At 43.9% G+C, this 12,051-nt stretch overlaps 1 protein-coding gene across 10 annotated transcripts in view; it reads right to left on the reverse strand.

Annotated features, from left to right (window-relative positions):
* Positions 1-1,312: 1,312 nt before the first annotated feature.
* Positions 1,313-12,051, reverse strand: part of Kansl1 (KAT8 regulatory NSL complex subunit 1) — a 130,791-nt gene continuing 120,052 nt past the window's right edge. For 5 of the 10 annotated variants that reach the window (XM_087573227.1, NM_001427727.1, XM_087573226.1 and 2 more), the window contains 8 exon segments: positions 11,019-11,201; positions 10,388-10,576; positions 9,893-10,041; positions 5,598-5,719; positions 4,430-4,487; positions 4,101-4,213; positions 3,303-3,555; positions 1,313-3,026 (listed from right to left, as the gene is read on the reverse strand). In XM_087573227.1, the coding sequence (XP_087429353.1) occupies positions 2,799-3,026; positions 3,303-3,555; positions 4,101-4,213; positions 4,430-4,487; positions 5,598-5,719; positions 9,893-10,041; positions 10,388-10,576; positions 11,019-11,201 (1,295 nt within the window). In that variant the 3' untranslated portion in view covers positions 1,313-2,798. 10 annotated transcript variants of the gene reach the window in all.

Here is a 12,051-nt window from a genome sequence, read left to right on the forward strand (position 1 = left end):
GCTCCTAAAGCCTGTGTCAGTTCATGCAAACTGAAGAAGTTTGGTGTGGGATGTATGAGACCCATCATTTTTGGAACTTAAGTGGTGAGGATGAAACAACCCAAGCCAGTCAGTTGCAAACCCCAACACCCACACAATTGCACTGCTGCTTTTGTACCTTGGAATCGTCATATAAATCAAGGATATTTCTGTTAGAGATAGGGCGGCTTCTTGCTCACAGTATTACAAAGGAAAAGACAACCCATCTTTTCTTGACACAGGGTCTCTCTCCTGCAGCCCAGGCTGGCCTTGATCCTGAGTGCTGGGATTATAGGGGTGTACTATGCTGTTAACGAGTTGCGTGGTCCTCATGCATGCTTGGGCAAGCATTCTACCAACAAAGCAAGAGCCCATCCTCAGCCCCAATTTCTTGTTGAATGCTATTGCATGTGGTCAGAGTACCACTTTGGGCATCTGCCGATCCACCTCGTTTGTTTGAGACATTATTTTACTACACACATGCCACGTTATCTGGTCTCCTAGCTGCTTAGGGATTCTTGGGCTTCAGTCATCTCCCACAGAACACTAGGATTACAGATGTTCAGCTTGATGTGGGTTCTAGATTCAAACTCAGGGTCTCATTATGCACTTCACTGAGTTGTCTTCCTCACTTCTGAGTTCTTTGGTAATTATATCAAGGTCATGATCCTTTGATTTCCAATTTTAAAACACTTACCTTCCTCAGTCACCCCCTCCTTGCCATGCCTAGCCTCTGCAGACAGCTGCTTTAGTCCAGTGCATCTTAATGTATACAGGGATTTCCTGCCTAAAGGCAAAAAATGATCTAAGAAAGAACAGCTCTGACTCTTGGAGAAGGCCCATCTGCTCACTGGTCCCTTAGCCTCTTCATAAGTAGCTGTAGTTTCTTCCAGATGACAAGAAAAGTGTATGCAAACTATATACCTTCATTGATCACTACACCCCAAAGTTTGACTGCTAAGAAGTAAACATCCTCATTGGAGAGAAGCTGAAATTCCACCTTACTGACCTCTCAGAGGAAGGAATGAGAGGCAACGAGTCAACTGTTTTCACTCAAGAGCAGAGGGTCCTTCTTACCTTAGTGAACTATGACATCATGCGCCATTTTTCCAGGACTGTGAGACTGTCAGCTCTGTCAGACACACAGTCCAGTGCATCAAGAAAAGCCCGACACGGGGCTGGGGATTTAGCTCAGTGGTAGAGCGCTTACCTAGGAAGCGCAAGGCCCTGGGTTCGGTCCCCAGCTCCGAAAAAAAAGAACCAAAAAAAAAAAAAAAAAAAAGCCCGACACAACTTTCTGTATCTTTTTTTTTATTATTATTTTTTTCATTTTTCCTTCCTTTTTTTTTAAGCACTAGTCTGTGCTTTGCAAACAGAATCAAGACATTAACAAAGATCAGCTTCTCTGAAGAAAAGCATTTCTATAGAACAGAGACAGCTACATGTCCGCTGCCATTACACAGCTCAAAGCAGGAAAAAGAAAATATTTACAAAATACAAGTTTTTTTAAATTTTTATCTTTTTTGGTTTTTTTTGTTTTGTTTTTGTTTTTTACAATGCTAAAAGGGTTATTCAGAATTTTCAACCTTATAAATAGAAGAAGCACTTTATGCATAGGGATATGGTGCATTATTGTTGTTTAAAGAAACAATGACAAACCTTTTAACTTGCAAACAGAAAGAAAAAAAAATCACTAATGTTGAAAATTGTGAAAAAACCCTAACCATTAAGCAGTCTGCCTACTATTTTTGTACGATTATAAAATGGCAGAAAAAGAAAAATCCTTTCCCCCTCCCCTTTTTTTGGTGATGTGATTATACATAAGACAGGCACAAGGCTAACAGGAGGTTCATGGGCAATGAGGGAAACCACAGCTAGGACCAGACAGCGTTCCACAGGCAAGGGGTGCGGGGAAGAGGGAGAGTCTAAGTGACCGTGACAGGGATGTGAAGGAGACACGACGTGTGAACTAGTCAGTGAAAACATGATACAGAAGTGACGATGTGTACTCCACGGGGAGTGGGAATGGGTCATAGAAGCTATGATTGGAAGGACTACCATATCTGTGTGAGGGCATAGACTGGAGAAAAAAAATGGGGAAGGGTCGGGTAGGGTGACCTGAGCAGCTGCAGCAGGGCACTGCAGTCAAGGAGCCAAGACAGACAACCAAATGCAGATGAAACTGAAAATGGGCCTTCAAGGTTCAGGTGACAAGGTGAAGCCAGCTAACCTGCTGGCCCAGAGCTCAGTGACAAGAGCTAGCCAACAGAGCAAAGAGGCTGTCTGGAAGGGTGCGCCATCCTAGAAGACCAAGGAGGGGTGACCAACCAGAGCTAAGCCAAACACAGATTGGAGGGGAGGAAAGAGCCCAGACTGCTCTTGTTCTGTCCCACCCTAATCTGAGGAGGCTGTCTGTGCTGATCTATCTGGAGCTTTCCACCTGCTGCCATTTGGCTGGTTCGATTTGCCCCACAGGTGAGGGGAGAGAGGGTGATCATCTAACATTGGAAGTCCGGTGATCCGACAGTGCAGAGGATATGCGGGACCAGGCCAGCAGGGTCTCTTCCTGAACTTGTCTGCCAACTGGAGGAAGTGCTCAGGCATGACATGAAAACAGAACAAGAAAACAAACAACAAAACCAACTAAGGAGGATCTAAATTCCTTAAATTCACTAAAAACTGTGAAAATTTCCAGCATATGATGTTTGAATATCAAACGCAGAGATTTCTGAAGCTTTAATGCCGATAGTAGTGAGTCTGTATAGAGTCTCATTTCCCGCTCATCTGTGAGTTGGGCGCTGAGCTGCGACTGTGGCTGCCAGATGCCGACTCTTGAGGGGGACAACTGGAGGTGAGGTGGGTGCCACCTCTGTCTCCCGGCCAGTTTTGCTGCCTGAGGTGCGGCGAGTACAGCGGGCTGCCGTGTCCTGTGCATCCAGCTGCTCGTCACATTCTGCCTGGGGACTGTAGGCCAGAGGGAAGGTCCGTCGTTCCCACGGCTGGACTGACTGTGGACAGACAAGATGATCTGGTGATGACCTATTTTCAGCACCAAGGCCCTGACCTCAAACTTGTAGCCTGGAATCTATGACCAGTCTGTCTAGTATTATTGGGGAGAAGTTTAGGGAGACGCCTCCCAAGTTGGGGTACCCTAGAAACAATGACCAACCACGCTGCATTGCAAAACAATGGAGAGTAGAGCTCTATCTTTGGCACAGCCCCCCCCCCCCCCAATTCTACCTCATGTCTTGCTCTCCCTCCATTCAAAGGAGACACCTCCTCACCTGTTCATCTAGCCCCAGCTCCGGTGTGGAGCATCGGGTGTCTTCACTGGCCAAGTGTCGCAGACTGTCCCGAGCCACAGGGGTGAGGGGGGCTGAGTGCAGTTCTGGGCTAATGGGACTCCTAGGAGATTGACCATGGGAGAACTCAGACAGAGAGTGGCTACTACTGACATCAGGGGAGGCAGGCTGTGGCGTGGAGGGGTTGGCACTGCCCAACTGAGGGGTGGTCCGGCCGTCTGATGACCTGTAAGACCTATGAGCCAAGAAATACACAAGTAAGTAAGGACATGGTCAAAGGCACTTAGCTTCTTTCTGGGGGCAGGGGCAGTAAGAAGAGTTATTTTTAAAAAAGCATCTAAACCAAAGCAGTTAATACGAGCTGACAGCAATGGTACTCTTTTAAGATCCATCGACTATACTTGCTTCTCCCTTTTACCCACATAGGAAGGTCTAGAACATGACATCTAAGAGCCACGAGCAACTATCAGCTCTGCCTAGTGAATTTACAATAGGGACTAGTTCTGGTTTTGAAAACAAGTCAAAGAAAAATAGGTGGTCCCCTACCACTCTTTAAGGAAATGGTCCATGAGACTTGCAGGGCAAGCACTTCTAACCCAGTGAGCCATCTAAAGTTAAGATTGCAAGACCAGTCCCCATCAAGAAAATCAACTTTTGAGTCCTTCTAAACTCCTCTGGCTAAATCACCATGACAACCAGTAGGAGGCCTTTAATCTTTCCGTGTCTACCATCCTCCTGCTCTCAATAAAGACTGGGAACCCATGCCTGCCCATTCATTACCTGCTGCCCCGACGCTGGGGTGGCACACTTGTGGTCCACAGCCACCGTGCCCTTTCCATCTCCTCACATTTGGCATGCAGGGCGGCAAAGGCTGCATCAGATAGGTCCTCAATCTACAACAAAGCAGTTTTGTCAATCTCTTTCCCCAGGAAGCTGAGGTTATAAATCAGCAGAATAATTCTAGAATCAGTCTCGTTCCATTGGAGATGCTGTCAGTCAAACAGAATAGGACAAGCTTGCATTTGATACGCCTAAAGGCACTGAGTATATGGACACAGGGTTGGGGTGGGTGTACATGCTCCTCCAAGACAGTATAAACATAGTATTACCTCCTCATTCTCTTCATCAGGACTCCCCTTCAGAGACTGAAGATCAACCTCTCGCCAGCTGCAAACAGGAAGAAAAAAAAAAATTACAGGATTGTAGGCAGGCTACCCCCACATGCAAATACCCACAAAGGCCAGAAACAGAAACCCAGAAGCAGCAAACTGTTAGAGGTGAGGCTGATAAGACTGTCAAACTCAATTTTTTTTTTTTTTTTTTTGGTTCTTTTTTTCGGAGCTAGGGACCGAACCCAGGGCCTTGCGCTTCCTAGGCAAGCGCTCTGCCACTGAGCCAAATCCCCAGTCCCCAAACTCAATTTCAAACAAACAGTATTTAATATTAGTTGATAATATCATACAGAATATAATCTTTGGAACCTTGCTATAGAGGTTTATAAATGAAATAAACATTTTCAGAAATCTGGTTTGATGCTGAGACAACATATTTAGTATTTAAAACACACAGTGTGAGCGGCCTGCCAGGTCTGACTTTTGGGTTGGTGGAGTCACACAATGGAATAAAAGAAGCCAACAGAAATAACTTTACTCCCATCAGGTACCCCTCCTCTACCCGCTATTTGCTCCTCCTGCTTTTTTTGAAACAGTCGTTCTCGTGTTCTCTCTCTCTCTCTCTCTCCCTCCCTCCCTCCCTCTCTCTCTCTCTCTCTCCCTCCCTCCCTCCCTCCCTCCCTCTCTCTCTCTCTGTAGCCCAAGTGGGGAGCAAACTCCATGGCCATCATCCTCAGTATCCCAACTGCTGAGAGTCTAAGTGTACACCATCCATGCAAGAAACGTCCAATGAAAACAACAATCCCTCCCAACCACTCCCCAAAACAAAAACACCCAAGTCTCATTCTGTAATGTAGGCTGGCCTTGAACTGCTGCAGCCTCCTAATGTCTGGAATTACAGATGTGAGGTACCAACCATGCCTTTTGACACCCCCCCCCCCACTTTATTGTTTTTGGAAACAAAGTCTAGATCTATAGCCCACAGTGCACTCTGGGGAATCAGATGGACCATCATTCCTGGCCCCAGGCCCTTCTTTAAAAAAAAAAACAAAAACAAAAACAAAAACAATTTAAGGATAGGGACCTGCTTGGCCTGAGAGAAAGGAAATATAGAACAAAACAGGAAGAGAGGAAGAGGAGCTGATTAAATAATGCTTCTTTATACCTTGGAGTAAGGATTTCTTTGTATTGTAGTTTCTCAACACGAGTTGTTGCAGCAACAGACATTGGGATGACGATGTTGTTAATATCAAATGAGCTCTCTCCCCTTCTTCTCCTCACTGGCTGCTGTAAGACAAAAGTTTAAGTTTCAAGGGAGGTACAATGCTACAAATTTAAAAGCAGTCATATGACAGAATGACCATGCACACAGGTCCTTGGGTAGCAGTGGGAGCCCCAGGGAGTAAATCCCATTCACATGGCACTCTTCCTGATTATTCTCCTTTATTTTTATAGGTAGGTATCCTAAATTTTAAGCCACTTTAAATAGGTGGGAGTTCCTATTACTTCATTCTCCTAACATTCCTTTTTTTGTCGTTTGTATTTGAGACAGGGTTTCTCTACAAAGCCCTAGTTGTCTGGAGCTCACTCTAGAGACCAGGCTCACCTCTAACAGAGGAGCGCCTGCCTCTGCCCGGCTTTAACATTCCATCTTAACATCGAAAATCCTTGTTCCAGAGCCGGAGAGATGGCTCTGTGGTTAAGAGCTGCTCTTGGAACAATGGTGACTAGTTAGATTAAAAGCACTGAATTCTTTTACCAGAAAAGAGGTTCAAAGAGTAAGGCTGGCCTTAACAAACTATCTTACCTTAGCTGCCATGAAAACACCTTCCTCTTGAGGATCTCAACTCCTCAGCTAAGTCTGTACCACCACCTTCTCATCCCTTACACAATTCTCATCTTTCTATTATTTGGGGAAAGAGAAGAGTGGAAGGAAACTGAAAAGAAGAACCTGTCTATAGCTTCCACCCCCACCCCAAAAGGACATGTCTCCAGAGTAAGTAAGAATATTAAATCTTTGGGAAATAATGGTTTCAAGAGTCCAGCAGAGTTGGGCATCTATGATAGATAGGACACCAAGAATGAATAAAGCCAGGCACAGTGCTGTACATCTTTAATGCCAGCACTTGGGGGGGAGGGGGTCTAGACAGATCTTTGTGAGTTCAAGGTTAGCCTGGTTTAGACAGAAAGTTCTAGGACAGCTAGATCTACATAGAAAGACCCTGTCTTAAAAACAAAATAGAATGGGGCTGGAGAGATGGCTCAGTGGTTAAGAGCACCGACTGCTCTTCCAGAGGTCCTGAGTTCAAATCCCAGCAACCACATGGTGGCTCACAACCATCTGTAATGGGATCTGTTGCCTTCTTCTGGTGTGTCTGAAAACAGCTACAGCGTATTTATATATAATACATAAAATAAATCTTAAAAAAAAACAAAATAAAACAAACAAACAAACAAAAAAAACAACCAAAAACATAAAGCAGAGAGCCAAATGATTGAGTCTCCTAGACAGAAGAAAAACTCTACTAGCTGCTTCTGCCCAGAGAGCAAATACCTTATCCTGAAACAGCCTGTTAACTGAGCTGTAAGAGGCCACAGGGACACAGTGAGATGACAAATACGTTGCCATGGCAACAACACAGCTGGAAACACCCAAGAGGTCATACCCAAACCACCAAGTGTGGTCAGCCCACAGGGAGGGTTAGTAAGGAAGATAAGCTACTACCCCTAGCCAACTATTACCTCTTTGGAAGGTGAGATAATTTATTAATTTCATTATCTTAGGACAGTATAAGAGTATTAAAAAGCAGAATTACAGATGGTGTCACAAATAATTTCAGGCCATCATATTTTAAAATTTCTCCTATATCAGTAAGACTAGACAGTCACTGACCTCCCAAATTTTGGGTCATAGCTTAACTAAAATGGTTGAGATTTTTGGAAATCTTATCTGGCTGAGTTCTACAAGTGAGCATTAGTGACCCAAAGGCTTTTTGTTACTGTCCACATCTTGGCTTAAGTTCTATGATACACACAAGAAATGAATCTTGAAGGAGTCTTGGGAGAGACAGCTTTTTCTCTACCTTAGTCAAGAATGAAGCTCCTGCTAGAAAGAGGTATGTATTTTTCTCAGACTTGTCAGGCCTTGGCCTGTACCCTCTGTTCCCACTCTAATTCTGCTGGCACCCATTCACAACAGAAGGCAACAGGAAGAGTCTGAGTCCCCTCTACTTTAAGGGGATGTCTTAATTTATTGGATGGTCTTACTATACAACCTGAGCTGGGTGACTCTCGCCCCTCCTGCCCAATCCTACTCTAAGTAGGACTATGTCTGATTTCAAAATTTATTAAGTATTTTTTTAAAATTCACTGGATTTCAAGGAGCACACAAAACACAATTTATTTAAAGACCATTAAGATGACTTTACTATAGGCAATGATCCCTGTGAAGCACAGCTACAAATACCTCAAAAGCCCCTGCCTGGCATCCCTTTGTCTGGTTACCACCTTGCTTATCAACCTAGATTTGGCCTATCACTTTGTTTACAGTAAATCTTGATTTCCTGAATAAATGGCAATAAGAGCCCAAAGGAGCTGGGTATGGTAGCAAAGGTCTTTAACCCTAGCACTTGGGAGGCAGAGGCAGGAGGATTTCTGTGAATTTTGAGCCAGTGAGCTACAGGACTACATAAAGGAATCTTGTCAAAAAAAGAAAGAAAAAGGGGTTGGGGATTTAGCTCAGTGGTAGAGCGCTTGCCTAGCAAGTGCAAGGCCCTGGGTTCGGTCCCCAGCTCCAGGGAAAAAAAAAAAAAAAAAAAAAAAAAAAAGAGAGAAAAAGAAAGAAAAAAAGGGGCGGCGACGGGGGGGGGGGGGGGCGCTCGCACGCAACTAAAACATTAGCACGCTATCCAAAACAACAACAACAAAAAAAAAAAACAAAAAAAAACAAAAAAAAAAAAAGTAAGTTTAACACTTGCCAGACTCATCAGGGCTGAACAGATTTAAAAATAATAATAATAATAAAAAAAAAAAAAAAAAAAAAAACCAAAAAACTGATTTACCAATCCTTGACCTCAGAGTTTGTTTGTTTTTTAATGAGAATTACTCTCGTTACTCTATATCTGATTATGTGAAACCCTGGGCTAGTGTTTGGTGGAGTGTGAGAGGAATATGCTACAAAGTCAGTAAGAGAAGGTGAAGGGAGAGAAGAGGAAGTGATCCTGCAAGACCAAAGGACAATGCGAGTTTGTACCTGATTCCAGGAGTTTAGTGAGCACATCGTGTGAGCTCAGAGCTTCTGTAACACCCCTTCTCAGGCCAAGGCTGTGTCATGTTCTGGTGATCTTACAGTCAGACTACAAGGGCTTGAATCACAATCACCCCTCAAACTGCCCCACCTTATGAAACACATTCAACCTTGGGGAGTCTTAGTTTTCACATCCACAAAACTCAGATTTTATAATGCTATCAATGTATCAAAGTACAGTATTGATTTCAATGGGATGGCATGTGTATCTATTGATCCTTCTTTTTTTTTTTTTTTTTTTTTTTTTTTGGTTCTTTTTTTTCGGAGCTGGGGACCGAACCCAGGGCCTTGCGCTTCCTAGGTAAGCGCTCTACCACTGAGCTAAATCCCCAGCCCCCTATTGATCCTTCTTGCCACAGCCTCCTGAGCGTTAGAATTATAGACCAAATGTTTAACAAATGTTTAAAAAATATCACAGCAACAGATTTTACAAGTACAGTTACACTTGTTATTGTAATTACCATATAAGGGGTGGTTGGAAAACTATACTTGGCTATAGTTTTGTATTTAATGAGACTATGTCTGGAATGGCTATGCAAATAAATTCTTGAATGGGATTTGATAGTGTAGAAAGTAGGGAGTATGCCTTAAATGGCCTCCCATTATGCATACACTAAGTATAAATTTGGCCACAGAATATGAGTATTTCTGCTTTGTACACCTGAGAAGGTACTGATTCTCCCCTGCTCATGCTTAGCACCCATTCATCAATGGCAACAGGAAACTGTTGTCTTGAATGTCTAAAAATAGCTCTCCTTCATACTTATTTTCATGTTCACTTCTTGGCCTAAAAGATTCGGGTGCCATGGTACTCAAGTTCTGGGTGAAAACAGATCCCACTTTCAGGAAACCTGTCTCTAGACTGAGTGTTGTAGGTCAGATCATGCCAACCATGGACAAGGTCCTATAATCTCCTGCTCAAAAGTCAACCAACTAAACCCACCAATACCATCACCACCACCACCATCACCACACCCTCGCTTGCTCTACAGCAACTGTTTACCCATGAATGACTTAGCAGAGATCCAATTTTACTATGAAAAACAATTCCAAGAAAGCTTAGCAGAGGGTCAAATATTTACATTGGTCTCTGGAGCTATTATGAGCGCCCTCTGATCGGGACAATGTCCTATCAACTCCACACAGGTACTTACAGATGTGCTGGCTGCAACTTGTGAGCTAGAGCTGGTAGGGGTGGAGGTGTCTGATGAAGTGGAGAGCTGTCTCACCAGAGGGCTGTGTGGTGAATGGTGGGTGGCTGTCAAGTAGCTTGAACTGCTCATGTCTGTGTGATGCTTCAACACTGTAAAAATCAACAGAAAAGAGAGAAATACATGGCTAAATGGCTAACCAGTTCCACTTTTAGCATGTGTTAGGAATGCCAGCATTACGCACTAAAGGCAAAAAATGCTTTTTTAAGCCTAGAGGATAAAAAGCTGCAGCAAACTAGTTGATGGGAAATAGGGGACTGGGCAGATACTGTAGCAGTAAGAAGTGCCCTGCATTAGAAGCAATAGTGACCCCTGCTATGTATGCCTTTCTAGAAAGTGATGGACAAAGCTGGGGTTAGGGTTTAAGAGAAGCTTGGGCTGTCCCAGAAAGCTCTGAGCAAGTGCCAATGCAGGGAGAGGTGCCGGGCCTGGCCGTACCTTCACTTCTCTCAGATGAATGATCTCGCAATCTCAGTTTGCTGTGGGTTGGGTCATGCACAGGTGGCGGTAGGTGGAGCAAGCGCTCTGCTTTTGGAGCTGTCACTCGCTCCACCATGGGCACAGCCCCCACATCGTCTAAGTGCTGCCTGTGGGTCCTGTCAGGCCGTGTTTGGTGATGGGACAGCTCTGAAGAGGGGAACAAAAAAGAGCTGTGAAATACATTTACTCAAATCTTATTTGAGTTCTGAGCTCTTCAGTTCTCCTTAGGCTATACACGCAGGGCAGCAGGGTAGTTAATGGTACAATAGGTAGGAAAGGGACAGGGAGCCACACACAGAAATGTTAACATCAGGCTTCAGAAGTCATCCTGCCCACAGATGGACCAGGATCATATTGCTGCTGGCTGTTCAACTGAACATTCAAGGTCCCGCCTGTTTGAAATAGCTTCCAAAGTCTATCAGAAAGCATCCAAAACCATCAGACGGAGTAAGCTGTGAGCTGAATTTGTATTAAATAACTAAATGCTTTCCTCAATTCAAGAATACTGGCATAGGAAACCAAAAAATACAAGAGGTAAATACTGTAGTAATAGTGATTCCAGAGGACTCCTCAGTTCTCAGAAACTTACTGGATGTTGTAAGGAAGGAGTTGACCAACTTGTGCCTGTCTTTACGAACTGGATCTGACAGACTGCATGGCATGGGCGCTCTGTGCTTAAGAGAAAACTTTTTGGTAGGTTTGATCTTGTCAAAAGGCTTGTTTTGCCACTGAGACTTCAGCATGCTCTGGAAGTGCAGGCTTGTGGGAACATCTGTAAGAAACATACAACATTGCAGGTTAGTCTTGAGAACCTGATGCCTGGACTCCTGTCCTTAAAGGGTGTTTAGTCACTGACTCTCCAGAGGTCAACATACCCATCTCACACACCTCTCTGGTTTAACACGTAGTCTCACTTGCCAAAGCAGGGGCTGTTATGGAAGAGTCACTTATGTCATCTTTTTTTTTTTTTAAACTTATTTATTTATTTAATGTGAGTGATTGCACTGTAGGTGTCCTCAGACACACAGAAGAGGGCATCGGATCCCATTACAGGTGGTTGTGAGCCACCATGTGGTTGCTGGGATTTGAACTCAGGACCTCTGGAAGAGCAGTCAGTGCTCTTAATGGCTGAGGCATCTCTCCAGCCCTTATGTAATCTTTATTGATGGCCACTCAGTAGTGTCACCATCTTGGCCTTTTATTTACAAGTTCCAGTAAGGTTTATACAACACCTTTTTTTTTTTTTTTTTTTAAATTGATGGGAGACTTCCTTTCCCATGTATTACTCTAAGTTTGTTGGCCTTATTGGTGTGGTATATTGTAAGCATACCATTTCAATTCTAGACACATATTTAAACCTACCTCTACATATATACAAGCACGATACACTCATTGAGCACTACTTATGCTCACGGGGGCTTGTGTTGGTGTATGACACAGCATATCCTATGATGTCTGCTCTGAAGTACTAAAGTGCTTCTTCCAGTACAAGCTATGTCATCCCTCTTGCTCTAGAGCCCTACCATCTTGCCTTTGATTATGTTTTCTTTTTTCTTTCTTTTTTTTCTCTTTTCTTCTTTTCGGAGCTGGGGACTGAACCCAGGGCCTTGCACGCAAGCGCT

This window comes from Rattus norvegicus, chromosome 10 (genome assembly GCF_021556685.1).
Source record: "Rattus norvegicus strain SHRSP/BbbUtx chromosome 10, alternate assembly SHRSP_T2T, whole genome shotgun sequence".
Classification (NCBI taxonomy): Eukaryota; Metazoa; Chordata; class Mammalia; order Rodentia; family Muridae; genus Rattus; species Rattus norvegicus.